The 20,285-nt window shown below is 38.5% G+C and overlaps 1 protein-coding gene across 1 annotated transcript in view; it reads left to right on the top strand.

Annotated features, from left to right (window-relative positions):
* Positions 1-20,285, top strand: part of slc45a4a (solute carrier family 45 member 4a) — a 55,133-nt gene that overhangs the window by 5,691 nt on the left and 29,157 nt on the right. Inside the window, exon 3 of the mRNA XM_032580639.1 lies at positions 12,736-13,957. Within this exon, the coding sequence (XP_032436530.1) occupies positions 13,651-13,957 (307 nt within the window). The 5' untranslated portion in view covers positions 12,736-13,650. The remainder of the gene's footprint in view (positions 1-12,735; positions 13,958-20,285) is intronic.

Raw genomic sequence — 20,285 nt, 5'->3', positions numbered from 1 at the left:
CTTTTTCACGTTTTTGACACACAAATCTGTCACCTAAAAATGGCCTCACCTGGAATGTTCTCATACTTTGTATTTGTAAAACAGCACGTTTGATTTGGATTGTTCACAGTTACAAAAACAAGGAGAGCACGTTTCCAATTTTGAGAATATGAGAGTTTCCGCTTAAAAACCAAACAGTGCGCTGATTGTTTGCGTTCTGCATGTGAACAGAGTTTCTACAGACGACACCGTCTGAATGGGCCTGCTCTCCGTGAAAGCAAGAGAGAGAGAGAGAGAGAGAGAGAGCTGCTCTGTTGTCTTGGAAAAAAAACGAGGAGAGAAGATACCTGGCCGAGTGCCAGTAATGTCATTAACACTGTAATGAGACACTCGGAGTGATAGCCGCTCTCTCACTTGGTTTTCTCTCAGGAGTTTTCTTTAACAGAACATTCTTTCTTATGCTTCCTCAACTTAAATTTAATCCGTGTCAGTGATGGATTTCATAGTTGCACAAAATCATGTTGGATGAACACAAACTGCGAAGCGATAAATTACAACTTCTTAGCTCTTTCTATAGAGTTTTGCAGCCATTTACAATAAAATGTATTTATTATTGAGTGCTGAAACAAACTGAAATGACGTACTAAATATGTTTTTTTCTGATTAGATATAGAGCTAAACCAGATGTTTATAAACTGTATAAAAAGAACAAAAACATTGTTTTCTTACTGCCTGACATTAAATCAGACTAAACTTCTCCTGTTTTATGTCAGGAATTAAAAAAACATTTCCATTTGCTAAATGTCAGATAAAGTATGCTAAGATTACTAGGGCTTTAAGCAATTTAGAAATGCTTAAAGGCCTAAAACATCTGATTAATTTGCGATATTTGAATTAAATTGGGACACACGTGGTTGTATTTAAAGGCGGCACTTTGAAAATTATGCTTCCTTGTGCATAGGGAAATTATAAAAAAAATTTATGAACATTATGTTTTTAATGCTCAGTGCTTAAGTAGATGGACAACTATGGTGTGAAATGTTGATATCTCCTGCAGATCAAAGGAAAAGATGATGCAAAAATGCTGCGTGAAGCTGGTCAATGTCGTCATCCACAGTGTAACAAGGCCAGTCAGTGAGGAAGAAGAAATATCTCCATAACTAACAAAAAGTCAGATTAAAGTTTGCAAATGCTACGGAAAATTTTTGAGAAAAGCTGAAAGGCTGTGTGAGGGCGAGAGAAACCAGACTCAGTTACTGGTTCTGTCTGGAGGAATGAGCTAGAAATTCCAGAAAACTACAGTGAAAAGGAAACAGAAAAGCTTTTATTCAATTCAAATATCTACCAAACACTGAGAGAATGTATGCAGACGTCTGAATTTAGGGGAAGTTTCAAAAACGTTTCTCTCCTTTTGTTCTGACATTTAGAAAATTGAAATACGGTAGTTCGGGTCCTCCTAACTATTTAGGAGAGTCCAAACTATTTTAGTCTGACATTAAATAAGACTAAAATAGATTAGTCAGTGAGATAATATAAAAATTACATATAATGTAATAAACAAATATTGAGATTTATATTTAGCATGCTGCCTATCTCACAGTTGGGACGAAGCAGATTTCCAAGTCTGTTGATCAGGTAATATTTGTATACAAACAAGGAATGAAAATATTTTATTCTTGGCTGCTGTTTAGGGAAATGAAACAAAAGAAAAACAAGAAAATTAAAGAACAACAACGTCTATCCTTTAGCAAGAACGTGTTCATATATGTCTGTACTATTAAAATAACAACCTTTGTTGGCTAACTAGCTTGTGTTGTGCTGTCAGTTTGCTGTTCATCTGAGTAAATGTGTGCAGGTCAGTGAGTTTGATACTGTTGATTTTATTTGGCTTTTTGTTTTTGTCAGCATCAAGCAAGCCTGCAGGAATGAGTAAGACTGCAGATCTGTGTGCTGTTCAGTGGAATATTCCACCAGATGAGTGGGCAGGGTCTAAAACTTGCCACCTTCGGTTTAGCGCCACTCAGAACAGGTCTCCGCATGCCATTGTCGTTCCGCTTTTCTCTGCGAAAAGTAGCTGGTGTGAAATAATGTCGATTATGAGAGGAAAACCTGTTGGGCTTATCTCCTGTCAGTCTGCAGGCTCTTGGGTGGAGCAGAGGAGTTTTTGTTTTTTTTCAGTCACTCCGAGGCATGTTTTTCTTTCAAAGACACAGCAGGGGAGTGTGGCAGACAGTGGCTGCATCTCAAAAAGATGAAACGGCAAAAAAAATTTATAAATAAAGGTAGCAAATTGATCTGCTTCATATTACATGTCTGTTTTTTTAATTTAATGTCCTGTTTGACTCCCTTGAGGCTGAAAACCTCAGTCTGGAGGGGGAGGGCATCCACACACACACAAGCAGCCCCCACCTGGGGGTGAAGGTGCAGGTGGAGGTTGCAGTCATGCAACGTAGGGTGAGAGGTCTTGAAGTCAGAAAGGGGCACGGCTGATGTTTGACGCGTTTATTTACAGCATGTACGATTCTGAGCTGAGGCTGACACTGGAGGAGGCAAAAGTAGGCCAAGGCTCATCTGACCCCCTGCTCTTTGAAACATCCAGACCTGCTGGAGTTACGGCGACTTTTACACAAAGGTGGGGGTCATCTGTTCGCGTTCAGCTTGTCAAGCAAAGGCTTTTTGGTTCAGTGGATTACATAAAAACGGCGCTAAATTCATGGGATTCTCGACGCCACGTTGACATTCAGAGTCTAGACGGATAAACGGGCCCCCTAGATTAAAATAACAGTTTGTGTGTGAGGTCGGTCAGTGTCCTCAAACTGTCTGCAGCACACTGATAGTGTATAAGAAATAAATAAACATCAGAATATAATGCGTTTGCTGTTTCAAACACTCATCAGTGTGCACTGCTGTAAACACATCCTGACTGTCATCTGAAACCTGGAGGAGCTCATGGAAATGTTGGAGAGAAGTTGTCACATGCATAACAAAATGTTAGCATGCTAGCATGCTAACATGCTAGCAGGTTAGCATGCTGTCTGTGTGATGCTAACTAATCTGGCTCTGGACTGATTACAGTAGGTATGTAGGCCAACCAGGGTACTAACTAGCCTGCTTAATAACTAGCCGGGCTGAAAATATTCACTAGAATGACTGCTCCTGTCAGTTTCTGCACATGTTGGGGTAACTTTTCCTGTATATTTTAATGTATCAAGTAGCTTTTATGAGTTAGGAAGTGCACAAGATATTGCTGTTTCCTTTCTAGTTTTGATATTGATCTAAGTTTAATCTTTGTGAATGTGCATAAAGTTTCTCCCTTTTGTATTTTGTGAAATGAGACAAGAGATGACCAGTGAGTGATTACAGATTTCTTCCCATGTTGGTGACCCTGAAAATTTCCAGACATTATACGGCGTCATTACAAATGTCACAACGAATGGTCCTGTGTTTGTATTGATGTAGACATTTGCTTTTTCCATCTTGGCACTAACAAGAACAGCTAGTATAAACAGTCTCCTGCTCTTGGGGGTAGGGCTGTTGTAAACGAATATTTTAGTAATCGAGTAATCTATCGATTATTCTTACAATTAATCGAGTAATTGGATAAAAAAAATTACAAAATAAAATATTGATAAATCTGGCATAACACCGGTGTTACTATCGGATATCAATATCAGTCAAATCTTTTATTTTTGAGCTTCTCTAACAGTTACTTTTTTGCAGTTTAGAAAACTAACCTGTAACAATAATAGCTCACTTTCTAAGTTAACCTGAAGAAAAGTTATACAAAGATCTGAAATTATATTCAATTTAATAATAAAGAGGCAGGCTCACAAATATACTTATAAAAAATGTCTATGCTCCAGCTTTTAGTTTATGTATTCATCTTCAGTCAGTTTAATAGATGAACTCTCACCTTGCCCAGACATTTATAGCTTTTGTGTTCATGTTAGCGACGGGATTTGACACCTTTGTTTGTCACACTCAGAAACTCATCTACCAGCCATGTATCGCCACGATGATTTCCGCCACCCGTTTGTTCAGACCGGGATGATATAAAATTTATTGCACCGTTCGTCCGTAAAGCTACACTTACACTGTAACCATCAACTACTCAGCTCCCCGCCGTGTTCAGTTTATCTGCTCACCTGTATAAATACTCCTGCATTGCTCTTCCCGCCGTTCGCTCTGAACCAGCAGCTCCCGAGGAGAAAGGCTGCCGTACTCCAGGCATCGCGCCAGTCATTTTAAGGATGACTATTGATCCCCCCAAAAACGATGAAAACCCGGGCATTATCATTAATCAATAAAATCCCCACAGGCCGAACTTGAAAATTGGATGTTATGCCGCCAACACTTAGCTTTCGTAAACAACTCAGAGGCGGAAGTTAGAGCTACTCGCAACGCAAATATTGGCCCAGCCGGAACAAAATTAACGAAGCCTCGAGGCAGGTAAATTTTCCTCAAGGAATTTAAAAAATCGAGGTACTCGAATCATTTGAGGAATAGTTTCAGCCCTGCTTGGGGGTTTATAGCCAATCAGCAGCAAGGAAAATTAGTGGTGTTTCTGGATTGACTGGTTTGAAAAACACATAGTTATGCTCAAACAAAGATTTTCCACAAATAATTTGAAGTAATCAAAGTCCGCCGACACTGTACTGTGAATAGGCTGGACTCCAATGTGTAATTGGCATTTTCTTGTTTGAATAAACTAAAATTAGGTCATGACTCATGTTATAACTTTTTTTGTAAGTTGGCAGAGTGAAATGTAATATTTTTACTGAAAGTCATCATGCCATACGAATCTCTGACTGATTTCTTCAGTAGCCATTGCTATTTATTTATGTTTTGGACATGCTGGGATCAAAATGAACAAAAAGGTTAAACCATGTGTTGTTTCTTGGCTAAACTACTGTGAGCCAAACAAAGAAATGCAGCAGTTGCTTCATTTTACTATTTAATGAGCATTAGTGCTGAGTCTTAATTCAAAGTTTGACAAATGTTGGATCAGTTCTGCTTATTTTGCAGAAAACTGAGCCTTCAACTTGTCATAAAGAGGACTGAAAATTGGACTTTGACAGCAGCTTGGCTCTGCAGACCAGTTTGTGAGGTTGTTCATGTGACGACAAAAACGTTTTATTGTTTCTGTGTGTCCACATTACATCGTATTCATAAAAGCTGGTGTAGCGATTCTAGCTTTGCGTTATTAGGAGACGATTTGTCATTGATGCTGCTGCTGCACGTTGATGCACATGTGCCCCCTCCCCTCCTTCTTGTGCAGTTCTGCACTGCAGCAGTTCAGCACTTTCTGCAACAACATCCAGTCTGTTGTTTAACTCTCCCAACGTCCATTTCTCTCACTCTCTTATCCTTGCCATCTGTTTCCCGAAGCTGGGAATGTGGTTACTTTCCTGTGGATGTCATCACCTGCAGATTATCTTAAACTTCCCTCCATGTAGCACTAAGCTATGCGTGCTTCATGATGAATGCATCCTAAAGCAATACTTTTTAACAAAGAGACCCTCGTAAACATTGTTGTAGCAACATGTGAACCTGATCCCGAGGCTTTCTGCCCTGTAATCTATATGCTGCTCCATTTGGGTCAGGGCTGTGCTGTTTGTGGTGCTCTCACGTGCCTCAACACCAAAATTCATGTCACCTACAAATAGACGGTTTTGAGAGAGTCGGGTGGCAGAGTTCCCAGAAACACACTTCACTTATACAGATGCACAAAGTTGGAGGTGCAGACAACCAGGCATTGTCTTCAAACCCTGTGATGTTTTCCACTTTCTGTCACGTTGCAACCAAAAATGTAAAGATATCTTACTGTAATTTTTATGCATAATGAAGTAGAGGTAAATGTCGCATGATTTTTATTTTTTCAAAAAACTTTTTTCTACTACGACAAAAGTTTATAGAATCACCCGTTGTAGTCACAGCTGCAAGTCTTGTGCGGTACTTTCACTGTTTAGGGTGGTTTTCTTCCAGGGTTTTCTGTGTTTATCTTCATCAATGATCCCATCAGCTGCTCCACAGCATCATACTGCCACTCCTATGCTTCTGTGGTTAATGCTCTCCATGGATAGTGGATCGATTTAGGTTTGCAGTCGTGCCGTAGCCTTTCCTTAACCCTGCTTTAAAGCTCTCCTTAGCTTTAGAGCTGGCATGTCTGGTCTTCTTATTGAGAATTTACAAAAAGAAAGACTTGAAAACAGAACATATTTCACTTGGTGAATTCAGTTACTGAGCTTTTCAATAATATTCAAATGAATAAAATATGAATGTGTTTTGCTAAGCAGTAACTTGTGTTTAGAAAGAATCTTTCCTAATTAAATGTTTATTTTTCTGGATGGATTGATTTCTCTAAGTGTTTTTCTGCTTCCTGTCTTGCTTGGTTGCATTTTAAATCAATCCAACATTCCTCTTTAGCAGACGGAGTTGTCGAAAACAACGTTGCATTTTCCAGTGTAAATGTATGCAAGTAGAACCTGTACTGTATCTAGTTTTTTTTTTTTTTTAGCTGTGATACTCTGATTTATTTTGAGGATCTGCAATCAGTAAAAGATTAATCGGGGATAATTTAATATTTGGTGATTCTTAAAAGCAGATAAAGATTAATATTTTAACATGTGCTGAATAATAAGCAAGACATTTGTTTAAAATAAATCAGGATGTCATTTCCACAGTCTGTTAGACCATTAGCACTTAGTGTATTATTGTAACATGTCAAATCAGTTATGTTGGCCACTCGTATTACTGCGCAAACCTTTTAAACCAGTTTAATTTCATTTTAAAAGTTGTTTATTTTCTTTGTGGTAGCAGTGCTCCTTTTCAATAACTCTTATACCACTTTAAAGCCTTTTTTATTTTCTCTTAAACTGTGCAAGTTGGAAATGTAACAATTTATTAGCTTAACATAACATCTTTTTCTATTTTCCCCCAGAAAAATGCAGGTGTGGACAGCTTGATTTTTAACAAAGCTGTTTCAATAAAATATATTTTTACCTCTTCTGTAGTTGTTTTTCCTGTAGATTAATTTAAAATACTGAGCTGTCATTTTCTTGTGACAACCCAGTACACTTTTTTACCCTGTTCGTATCAGATCATATGAATTAAGCATTTTGCAACTTAAATTTGGCTGTGTTTTATTTTTCAACGTCTGTGACTTCGACCTCCTCTGACTTTAAGTAATCTCTCAAACAACATACTTAAACAAATTTCACCAAAAAAATGTGCAAAAAACTAAAGTTTAAGACCCAGAATCATTTCTCTTAATAACTTAAGTCCATATAATCGCCTCTTGAGTGTATAGAGCTGACAGATAATGAGCCAAAGAAGAGAAATTGTGTGGAAACGGAGACGGTGCATGCAGTGAGCGAGTCTGAGCTTGCCTGGATATCATGTTTGTGTGACAGGTAATCTGCTCTGGCACAAGAATAAACACTCACTAAAATAGACTGTGTGTACGGGCGCTGATCTGAGAAACACAGGAGACGATGCTCTTAATTTGTCCCTCTCCTTGAACTTTACAGACACCTCCTTCATGTACCATTTATCATGGTCATACTCCTCTCATCTCCAGCTCTTTTCTTTATAGTTAGCTTTAATTTACTGACGTCTGTGAGTCTTTTGCTTCTGTCCTTCTTTACGCCTCCTTATGTGAGGCTGAATTTTGCTGAAGCTAACTGCAAAATAGCATAAGCTGTAATTGTTTATAAGCTGAGCTCATGTTACCAGCACTTAAAGAAATAATAGAGGCGACTGGAAGTAGATCTGCATAAATCGGTAAAATCAGATCACATTCTCTAGTTTATGTTGTGTTAAAAGAAAAAGAAATAATAAAACAAACAAAAAAGCCTTCGGATTAATTTTCAGTTGTCAAATCAGATGAAATCAGATTGAAAATTAAGTAAGTTATTAAAATTTATATTTCTCAACATAAAGAAATAATATCAAAGTAAATAAATTAAATTTATAATCAATAAATATAAGGAACTAGAGCAGCATAATAAAATATTAAATTAATAAAAGTTAGACATAAAATAAAAATAATCCTAAATTTTTAATCAAATTTAGACTATTTTATGCAATAAAGTGGTTTAAAAAAATAAAAGGATACAATGAATAACATAACATGTTAAGCAAAAATTAAACCCCAAAAAATAACATTTAAAAATATGTAAATGAACATAAAATTATATTAAAATTCTATATAATTTATCCAGAATTTGAGAATAAATACATGATTAAATATGAATATAGGCACATAAATAGTTGAATGGCATTAAAATAGCATTAGAATTGAAAAAAAGAACAAAGTAAATACATAAAAATGTTTTAAAAAACTCAAATAAATTAGAACAAAAGATATCTCAAGACTTTTGTCTTCTTCTAGTTGTCTTCTAGTTTTATGTTTTTAGTTGTTTTAGCTTTTATTATAGATAGTTAAAAGTAATAGCCGTTTCCTGCAAAACACAAAAAAACTGTTTTCCCTCCCAGATAAATGTGACGTATTTTTCCAACTAATTAAAGGAAAAAGAGTCCCAACTTTCTGGTTTCGAAGCTACCACTTAAGCTTCCCACTTGCCGCCGTATTGGCAGCGGCTTGTAAACATGTTGAGAAGTAATTTGTTTTTTGACTACACCCATCTCCAAACTCTGACTTTATTTTCATTTCTTGTATTTGTTTTCTTTTAAATCACTGGATCCTGTAAAGTTATCTTTTCGTGAGAATTGGTCTGCATGCGGAGACAAACGCGCTCACCTGCTGGTTGAAGCTCAAATGCAGCAGGGCAACATTTTACAATGACACACACACACACACACACACACATACGATGAGTTTCACAATAAAAGCATGCCAACACTTACCCACTCATTCAATTCAACACTTCTAATGGAAAAATAAACATTGAAGAAGAATAATCATAAGAGACTTATTGGAATGTAATCTGGGTCACAGAGACTGATGGAAGTTTGCAGGAGAAAAACAAACGTGAGGAGAATGAAGACTTATTGCTGTATTTACCTACAACTATATATCTTCTATGTTGCAACTCCTCAATAAAAACCAGATTTGTGAAGTTTCTCCTGGCTGAACTGTGAATCCCTACAGCTTCTCCTGAGTTACCATGGGTGTGTTGGCTGGTTTTCTGGTGAAGGCTGATGGACTGAACAGTGCTCTTGTGAGATATTCAAAGCTCTGGGAAATATTTGAAAGCCTCCACATGCCCCTGAAGCTTGCCCCAGCTTGGTAAACATGACAATAAAAGGCTCATCAGTGACATACTTGTTGCATCTCCACCCTGCTTGGATCATCTTATGATTCCCAGCTTAACCACTTGTTGCTTGTTGTCATATTTGGCGGTTGGGTAAGATCTCAGCATTGAATCTATGGGTGCTTGTTTGTCATTCTCTAATTTAAAGAGGAATGAAGATGACCTATTTGACTTCCTTTAAGAGTTTGGGATAGGTCTATGGACTACACAAAACATGTTCATTACGTTTATTGCACAAAATCGTTCTTAGATAATGAGATGTTAGTCTGCTCAGTTCTGCCTATTTTGAGCTCCTTTCAGAACCACTTGATGCTTGTTGTCTGAAGCTGCTACCCAACCCAGGAGATGTTTTAGGACCTCTTGATAAATCTAGGGAAGTTGCTGCTAGACCCCCAACTCGACATTTACACTCATAGATGCGCAACTATACAACCACACATTTTTGAATAGCAGAAGTGGAGCCTCCCGCACAAAAAGCAAGAATGCACCAAAGTGGTTTCTGAATGGTAAGCCAACAACAAAACACCTGTATTTTCCAGGAGCCATTGTACACATAGCACATAGATTAGTAAAACTAGCTGACAAATGGGCTGGAGCTCAGCTTGGGTTGCTAGGTGACGGGCAGAGCAACACTGGGGTTGCTGGGTAATGGGCAGTGCCTGCTGATTTGTGACGTTGCATGGAAGGTTTTAGAAATGGCTTATATTCCGGACATCAAAAAACATCAACTTATCTCCAAAACCCAGCTTGGTGGGTTTTCAAGCGCTTAGTCTGAAGCAGAAGATTCCCAAATGGAAGTACCAAAAATGTGCAAAATGTGAATTTTGCATAATAAGTCCCCTTTAAGGGATTAGGATCAGTGCCTCCAAGTCCGAGGCCATGGTCTTGAGCCGGAAAAGGGTAGAGTGCCTTCTCCGGGTCGAGGAGGATGTCCAGCCCCAAGTGGAGGAGTTCAAGTATCTCGGGATCTTGTTCACGAATGAGGGAAGAAGGGAGCTGGAGATCGACAGGCGGATTGGCGCAGCGTCTGCCGTCAAGCAGGCGCTGTGCCAGTCTGTCGTGGTGAAGAGAGAGCTGAGTCAAAAAGTGAAGCTCTTGATTTACCGGACGATCTAATTCCCACCCTCATCTATGGTCATGAGCTTTGGGTCATGACCGAAAGAACAAGATCACGGAAACAAGCGGCTAAAATGGGTTTTCTCCGCAGGATGTCTGGGCTCTCCCTTAGAGATGGGGTGAGAAGCTCAGTCATCCGGGAGGGACTCAGAGTAGAGCCGCTGCTCCTTCACATCGAGAGAAGCCAGTTGAGGTGGCTCGGGCATCTGGTCAGGATGCCTCCTGGACGCCTCCCTGGTGAGGTGTTCCGGGCCCGTCCCACCGGGAGGAGACCCCGGGGAAGACCCAGGACACGCTGGAGGGATTATGTTTCTCAGCCGGCCTGGGAACGCCTCGGGATTCCCCCGGAAGAGCTGGAACAAGCGGCTGGGGAGAGGGAAGTCTGGGCCTCCCTTCTGAAGCTGCTACCCGACCCAGGATAAAGCAGAAGAAAATGGATGGATGGATGGATGGATGGATGGATGGATGGTCGGTCGGTCCCCTTTAAGAATTAACTAAGTGTGTTTTTGCTGTGTATGGATATGAGTGTTTGAAATGTACAGGCTTGTTATGTGTGTGGGCTTGTTAGCTGGGGTGTGTGGGGTCAGGTGAGGAGGAGCTTCTGTGTTTATACGCGCTAAAACATTCATGACCATCTTCAGCCAGTCATAAATGTTAATGGCAACATGTGAGAACGCTGAATAATGGAGGAGAGGAATGAGGGGAGAAACCTCCATCTTCATCCATCTGTCGATCTCATCTCTCGGTTTACTGGTCTTCATTTTCCCTCTGACCTCTGCATCATTACTTATTCCTCCCACTCTCCACATACGAAGCCTCCTTTCCCTCCCTTTCTCTCATTTCATTCTTTGTTTTGCTCAGAGGCCTGATGAAACTCATAAAGCTGTTGATGTGTGTGATGAAACATGTTTTCTCTGTGGGATTCATCCCAAAGAGACAAAAACACTCAGTGGGATTCGGCGCTGTTAGAAACCCTATCAGCCCTCCTCGCAGACTCTTTCTCTGTGAAGCATATTAATAGCTGAAGGCCTTCCTTCCTTCCCTCACTTATTCACTTATTTATAATTTTTTTTCTGTGCTCATGTCTGTCGTTTTATTTTAGCTCCTCACACAAGCCCTCTGTTCCAAACAGTAGCTTAGTCTGACGACGCTTCAGGTCGTTTACCACGTTGCATTCTTTCATCCTTTCCATCCAGTTTCAAAGACGAAGTGTCTGCGAGGATGAATCATGTGTTTAAACTAATAATTTTAAAAAAGGGACTCTTTTCAAAGGAGAGAAGACATGAATGTGTGTCTCTTGTGGTATTTGCCTGTAGGCTGTCTCAAACAGCTCAAACTTACAATCTAAATACCCGTGTATATATTAGTTGTATTCATTTTGTTTTGAATATTGTTTTTTAGCCTCCAGCTTGGAACCAAAAAGGATTTTTGTGTGCTCACAACCTTGAATTTACAAAGAAAAATGTCTCCATTCAAAATATCCACAACACTTTAATCAAGTGTTTGTTTATTTTCCTTTTCTGCAGCTTTTTTTGGTAATGGAAAACTTATTCACAAGTTTACATACACCATTTTCTTTGCATTTAAACAATTTGCTCAAATGACGGTGTATCTGTGTATGAAATGCCTCCAACATACTGATTCATGTGCCAACATGGAGAAAAAAAGATATCAGAATGAGAATTCGGCTTTATTACTCGGTATGATTTGATCTGCAGATGTATGCACTGTATATACCTAGGGCTGAACGATATGGCCGAAAAATGTATCAGGAATATAAGCGTCTCACTTCAGTTGATATCAGCAATTATTGATTAGTTTTTCGTTTTAAATATCTGAAATGCCATACTGGTGGTTTGAGCTTTCCTATTTTTTTCCAGTTTTCACTCTGCTCTGTTTTTTATTTATTATTATTATTATTATTATTATTATTATTATTATTATTATTTCTAAGCAGTTGTGAGGCGTACTATCAAAACCTGAAACTACTTCTGTGCCAGTCACTCAGCGAGTTGTTGCTAGGTAACCAAAGAGTGAGTGAGTGAGTTAGTTGATTCCACCAACTATTCTTAACTTGTTGTGAGAGGTTAGCTAAAGTCTTTCCTCTGCCTACATCCCCCAGAATGCTGTGCAGTTCTGGACTGGAGTTCAGTGAATATTCTATATATTGAATATTCTATCAGATGTATTAACTATATGATTACGTGCCTATCGCTGTGTATATTATTGACTTCTTCTACAGCCCTATGTATTCCTCGCTTCTTTTATTTTTATTTCCATATTGTTATTGTCATGCGTAAAGAAATAATCTTCTTAATTAAATTTTTTTGAATCCTGATGTTCTGATTTGTGTTTCTTTCTCCAGATTAATCAGCCAATCGATGGGGATTTTTACAGGAGCTCCGCCCGCCATCGCCACCCGCCCTCCTCCCCCCTCCAACTGCAGCCTGTTGCTCGCCCCCACCCACACCATCATCCAGCCCCCCAGACACAAAATGACTCTGGAGCTCACCGAATGGTCTTCTATATGGATTTTTACTGCTTGTAATAGACAGTAAAGAAACACAAAGCTGCAAACCTCAATGACAAAAAAGCCATAAATACCCTATGCACCCACACACACACATCCACACACTCACAAGCACTCTCACACACAACACATGCAAACACTGGCATACCAACAAACCAAATAAATGTTCAAGCAGTATCTCACACACCTCTCAAGCCAACACAAGGAAGGAAACGCACAAAGCCTCTCTTGGAATGTACCACTCACTCTTCCAGTGAAATACAACTGCTCACTTATTTTTTGGGGATTTTGTATAAGCCTCGGAAAGCTGATTTGCATTTCTTTTAACTGGGTGGAAAACAAGAAGGATTTAATTTGAAGTTGCAGTATTTTTTTTATTTATTTTTTTTGGAGGACAACTTGTTTGGGGCACAAGTCGTTGTGGATTTCTTTTTGGCTTTCTCCTCTTTTAGATCTGAGAAAATTCTTGATAGATTGAGAAATTGTAGCTTATTCTCCAGTTATTTAACATTTGTAGGCATTTTATTTTAACTAGAACATTTTGTTGTTGAATACTTACAGGTCAGTCTGTTACATCCACTGGTTGCAGTTTGTAGCTTGACAAAATTTGAGTGAATTGCTTTAAGAAACGTACTGTTAGTTTGAAATAAGCTGCAACAAACTTGATACAATAAGTTTGTGTTTACCTTTAGGAGTTGCAAAATATTCACAGCTTTTCTGCGCTAGAAGGGGAGTTTTCTTGTTGCGTGCATGCCCTCCACCATGCCTCCGCAGAACACAGAGGCTGACACCATGCAGGTCGGGTCTCTGGTTGGCGGGATCGGCGCCAAGAAATCCAGCGCATCGGGCCCGGAGGAGGAAAACGCAGGAGCAGGCGGCGAGGCGGATGGATTGGGGGGCGAAGGAGGAGGCAAAGGAGGGGAGGAGTCGGCAAGCGAGGCGTCCATTGAAGGTATTCCCTTGAAGAGATGGGTGATGCACGGCGCAGTGATGTTTGGCCGAGAGTTCTGCTACGCCATGGAGACGGCACTGGTGACACCTGTGCTGCTGCAGATAGGTAAGTCACTGGAGTTGTTGCTTTTTTCTGTTCTTTCTAGACTTTTTCAGTCTAAAATATTCTCTTTCAGCTCTTATTTCTACAGGGTGGGCCATAAGTTTTCATACATGGAGAAAATAAACATTTTATATTGGACAACCGTTTTTATTTTTGCGGGACTCTATGCAATCGCTGCACGTCTTGAACCACTTCGCGGTTGGTCTGCAAGATTTCCAGTTTTCTGGAACTTGCAAATAAGTTTTGCCACAGTGTCGTGTGTGATGCTCGTTCCATGTTTTCTGTTAAAGTTTCATGCAACCATGCGACTGCTTTCCGATCCAGCCATCAGTATGATTTCAATATTTTGCTCTTTTGTCAAACACATCTTCTTGGGTATCTGAAATATAAAAGAAATATACATTTTACATTCTCCTATGTATGAAAACTTATGGCCTGCCCTGTATATTGAAGCACCTGTTGGTTTTAGAGCTAAGACCCTCCTTGCTCTGATTGGTTGTTTCTGTCCAGGAGTGGTATATGTCTGCAGGTATAAACCTGCAGAGGAGCTTGTTTTTTTTTTGTTTTTTTCACAGATTATCTGTCCCACTATCTACTGTCACAAAATCTTACCAAAGCGAAATTGTTTATAAAAGATGTAAACGGCAGCATGAAGCATTATAAAATTCATGCGGTCCAGATTTGGTAGAAAAATTTGCTAAGAGTTACTATTGTATCCTTTTGTGTCCCTGTTACTATATCTTAGCCTTTTCTTCCTTTAGTGCAGCACAAATTATTGGTTTTGGAGCCGCCTACATATTTAAAACAAAATAGTCGTCATAGATTTCATCTGTACTATTGAGTCTATTTTACGCCAGCAGGTAACATCTTGAAAGATTTCAGTCGTGTTTGTAACTTGACTAAGGTTTTAGTTGGGAAAACATCTAAATCTTCCAGAAGCTAAAACGGGGATTACAAGTCGCCATCATACAATCACAGACACTTCTGACTCCGAAGAAAAACTATTTCACATATTTTTCACTCGTCTATCAGCATGAATGACGGTTTTCTTTGTCTACTAACACAGTTTTTTGTATCCTTGGTTAAATTGGACAGAAAAAAACGTAAAAGAAAGGCCTTATTTTGTTGCGCTGAATTTTAGAAAGTAACTGTTGGGGGAACCACTAATTGGTGGTAAAAGTGAATGTGCAAATGCTACAAAGGCTTTGAAGATTTTCGGTGTGTAAATGACCACTACCTTGGTTCTAATAGGAAACAATTATCCAGATATGTTGAAACATAGCTGTTTTATTTCTTGATGCCTACTTAAAGTAAGTCAAGGTGTCTAAAGTAACCATTTTTCCCACCGCTTTGCTTGGATCTCGTTCCTCCTGCGGATTATCTGCCTCGTCCTCTGACTCACTGTTTACATAAATAAAGGTGTGTTTCTACTCAGGAACAAAGTCTAATTTACATTAATACATATTTTATTTGGCACTCTAAAACAATGCAGAAAAAATCAAAGCCTTCACTGGAGCCACACCTGGTATGAAAATTGATCAAATTAATATGAGAGTGGAAAAGTGGTGACAAATCAGTGAGAAACTCTGTCATAATCAGATTTTTAATTGATGGTGTGTCCCTCTTGCTGCTGTCTTCCAGTGCCTACCCTCTCTAAATGCCTTCTCCTCCCTCAGTGACCCCATCTGATCTCCTACCTTACATAACTAAGAAGCCATTTATAGGGAGGTCACTCAGGCCACCATGAAGCCTGTCTGGCCGACCAAGGTGGGCCGATGGAGAGAACGAGGCTTCAACACGCCTAGATGTTGTTCAGGGTGAAGGAAAGTTATTGAAAGCTAGAATTATGTGTTGCCATCAACTTTCCTTAAAGCATAAAACCACCACACTCTAGAATAATTACCTGAGATGTGTAAAGGAATTTCTGTTGTGTTTGTGGCATTAAACTGAAACAATTTGTATAATTTATATCAGTGCAACACTGTTTCAGGCCAGCCTGCCTTGAATTCAGACAGCTGCATGCTTTTGTTCTAATTTTAGCCCTGATTTAGCTGCCTTAGCCTATTTTTTCAGATCAGGACACGTCTGAACCCTTCTTAGTAAAAATTGAAATAGCTGTGAGGTACAACTTGTACCGATTAATCCGATGAAATAAACAAATCTGAGTCAGACGGAGTTTTGACTCTATCTCAGATTTGTCACTGAAGGAAGAAAACTAGTTGAGCTGTTTTTATTATTCCATTTGACATTTTATTTTGGAGAGCATTTGCCAGCAAGCAGCACATCCTGCTGCAGCCGCTACCCATTTCACTGTGTTTTAGATTAATGTAATTGCCATTATGGGTTATTAATCCTAGAGTTTAGGACTGTTAAGTTTAAAGAATCCAAAGGATTTATGTTAATTACTGGGTTGTTGAAGCTTGTTTCAGCTTATGTCAGACTGTAGGAAAGTTCTTGCCTTGTTGTGTGGAAGTTTTCAGGATATTTCAGTGTTTTTAAATTTTTTTCATAATGGATAGCAGTGAAAACATGTCAGTTTGGAAAATAAGGGAGTAATTGTCATTATAATCACATTATTAGTGTGTGCAATATTGTTGCAAGGAATGCTTGGAGTGCAATAATGCTTGTCAAATATACTTGAAGTGTCATAAACTTCCATTTCACATGCTAATGTGATATTTAGTCAGTTAGAGAGAGTCTCACAGCAGCAAATGGTCACATGGCGACGGGCTCTCATTGTATTGTTTATTGTTCTCTTGAACATTTTCTCACTATGATAAATATTTTTGATTCATCAAGACAATAATAAATGCCATTCAGTGGTACTTAAACTAGCAGCACTGTCACAAATTTTATTTTTTACTATCTAGTCCACTTTTGGTTACATGAAAGCATAAATGATAAACTTGAAAATATGATTATTGATAGTTTCCTAAAAACGTTTCGTAAAAAAGAAATCGAAGAGTTTGTAAATAGTTTTTTGGTTGTCACAATAAATGCCACATGAAATTTTAAATGCTACTGCCCACCACTTGATCACTGTCTCTGATGAGAGAGCGAGGAAAGAAGAAATTACATATATATATATATATATACTGTATACTGCATATACATACTGTATATACAGTATACAGTATATATATACTGTATATATATATATATATATATATATATATATATATATATATATGTAGCAACTGATATTATAATTGCAATATTTGCAAATATTAACACTCTAAACTTCCTAATATCACACAACCCTAAAAGTCATGGAGGACTCCAGCTAACGCCTGTCCAGAACTGACTGCTGTCATAGCTGATTCCTACAGATAAGATGATGACTTCTCATCAAAATAAATAAAACAAAGTGCAGCTAAGACTTGTGATAGTTTGAAGAAAATGTATAAAAATCGACTTATGCGTTGTTATCCAGCGCTGACATCTTTATTTTACTTTTTATTGGTATCATGGATGCATTTTTAAAGATTGATGTAACTTGTCACCTCAAGCTTATTTCTGTTGACCAACCACAATTGAGGGAAGAAATGCCCTTGAAGACTAAAATATTCCCCTCCAAACCCACTATTGTAAAGTGTTGACAGGACCATTGTGACAGAGTTGAAAAACTGCTGACAGGACAAACAAGGTTACAGCAATGCAGAAGCACTTGGAGGGGAAAATATTGTTCAACATTGGGGTTTGTTTGGAAGGAAATTCTGTTTATTTTCTTTGCATTTAACTTCTAAATCTACACAAGCATTTATAAGCCGCTTATATTTTCTGATCAGGAATTTAAAACAATCAATCTACGTTGAGGCACAACTCTGCATTTTAGAAAAATAAAAGTATCAGTAAGTGCTGAAAACTGTCTGTAGCTGCTGGAATTAGCTGGGTAGATGTTGAGGTGGTTGGTTGGTTTACTCAGAGTTAAACTTTTGTGTCGGTGTGTGTAACCCCTCAACACAAAGGTCAGGGGAACGGAGTGTGTGCAGGAGACACAGCTAGATGAAGGAGCCCCTATTTACACGGGGGAGAGAAACGAGTAGGAGCTTCTACCCTACAAGGTCCTGTGTGGGAAGCTCTCTGCTGTTCACATTCATGCACACAGCCGTTTTCCTCAAAGTTAGGAGAAAAAGCAAATACTGAAATCATGAGCTCCTTTCAGAATGAGCTGTTTGTGTTAAGTGATGCAATACAAGCTTTGCGTCAAGGTAAACCTTTTTCTAATTCCAAACGTATCCCATCGTACCTTGATTTCTGCATTGTATTTATTTTTATTTAATATTTGACACTTACTGTCAAATATTAATGCAGGGGTTTTTTTGTACTTTTTTTCTATAATTTACATCTTTTCCTCCAAACTGGGCTCTTGGAACACAACATACTAAAATACTGGAAGATAAAAATGGGTTAAATTAGATTATCTTCCAATAACTTGACACTTGGATATGACCAGAAAATAGCTGAATCTGTGCAGTTATGTCAGAAATTTAAGTGTTTTAACTTTCAACGTTTTTTATTTTAGTTGCAGTGATTTGTGATTTATTTGTGTTAGGCTTCAGACTTAAACTACAGTCTGTAGGAAGACTACCTAGTGAGATGAGAGGGAGAAGGTGGTGCAAATGGGGAGGAGGTGATGGAAAGGGACAGTATGCTGCGTTGCTCCTTTAAGGATGGGCCATTACATAAGAGTCCTGAGCACAGAACCCAAAAACAGGTCCAGAAAACATCTGATGGAGGACAACTGAAGACAAATTATTGGGAAAAACTGACAAAATTATGATCGGTGACAGGATATTAATGTTAAAATTACTTTTAAAGAAGTTGACTGTGTCAACATCTGCTTCAGAGATGAGACTGAATCTAAAGAAACGTCGCAGAAAGTAGGGTTGAACGCTGACTGACTTATGATTTTAGCTTTTTTTTACTAACCAATAATGTGGAAAGTAGAAAAACCTCCATAAAGTTGAAGACTAAAAAGAAATGTAACGCTTTATTTGAAGGGGTGTACATAAGACTGACATGACACCGTCATAAACATGACAACACCTGACATGAACATGAAAGAGTCTTCATGAATGTTTACGACTGTTGTCATGACATGTGATTTGATAAATAATGACACTTTTAATGCATAGGTGCACTAAAAGTTGCACAAAGAGCTTATTAAATGTGTCAACTTGGCATTAAAAGTGTCATTATTTACTGAATGACACTTCATTACAACAGTCATAAGCATTCATAAATACTCCTTCATGTTCATGACAGATGTTATGTCAGTCTTTTGTCTTTTGTTACCAGAAAGGTTCTGGAAGCATCATTGTATAAGTAAATTTATCTTTCAAAGATTAAAACAAAAAAATATATACTTTAATTTGCTCTAAAGTTTTTTTTCTAGAAAAAAGAAATTGCATAGAAAGGGTTATAAACATGCTTATGCTTTTTTTCCCCCCTCCAAGCACTTGGTTCAAAATATGTTTTCCTTTCTTACCTGACCTGTTTTGGATGAATTTTGGCTTTAGTGACGCAACCAAAACACTGCAGACCTGGCAGACGGACAACATTTTTAGCCTTCTTTGCTTTTCCAGAAGAGATTACTACAGTCCAACAGGAAACGTCCTTGTGCTCAGTGTGGATGTACGCCTGGAAGGAGCAGCTGATTATATTAAAGTGTTTCCCTCTCTCCTGTAATGGAATTCAACATAATCATTTAATGCTTAGTCTCTGATGTCATTTAATCACTTTAGCAAATCGTCATTGTGCCAGCCAGTTTACTTTACTTTTACTTTACTTGGCCACAATCTCAAGCGTTTTCTCTTCTCTACCACTCACCCCCTGCACATTAGCAGCAATGCCAGACTGCTTTTTATAAGATGACCCCATTCCAGCCTCTAGTTTCTTACGTATCATAGTAGCTAAAATATAGTGTGTCATACTAGCTGTTACCCTTTTAAAGATTTCCAAAATACACCACACCGTTCTGCTTTATTGTGGAAAATCAGCCTGATCTTGCATTGTTTATACTAGCATGCCAGGTAACCTAATCCGCTTGAGGGATCCCGTTTAATCTAGTGGATGACCTTGGAGACAGGGTTATATAAATGACTGGCTTCATGTCACAGGGACTAATCACCGTAATCTGACCAAATCATTCATCGTAGTGGAAGGACGGCGGAGACGGTGGTCAAACCTACAAAAATGCATCTTTTCTTGCTTTAGTGAAATGAAAAAAACGAGAATATAAAAAGTAAAAAAAAAACTACATTTCTATGGTGAAAGATTGAGAGCAAGTTTCTCACCGTGTGAATTGTGTTCTTGGCAACATGTGAGG

This window comes from Xiphophorus hellerii, chromosome 13 (assembly GCF_003331165.1).
Source record: "Xiphophorus hellerii strain 12219 chromosome 13, Xiphophorus_hellerii-4.1, whole genome shotgun sequence".
Lineage (NCBI taxonomy): Eukaryota > Metazoa > Chordata > Actinopteri > Cyprinodontiformes > Poeciliidae > Xiphophorus > Xiphophorus hellerii.
The sequence above is the reverse complement of the archived record's forward strand: the minus strand, read 5'-3'. Positions and strand labels throughout refer to the sequence as shown.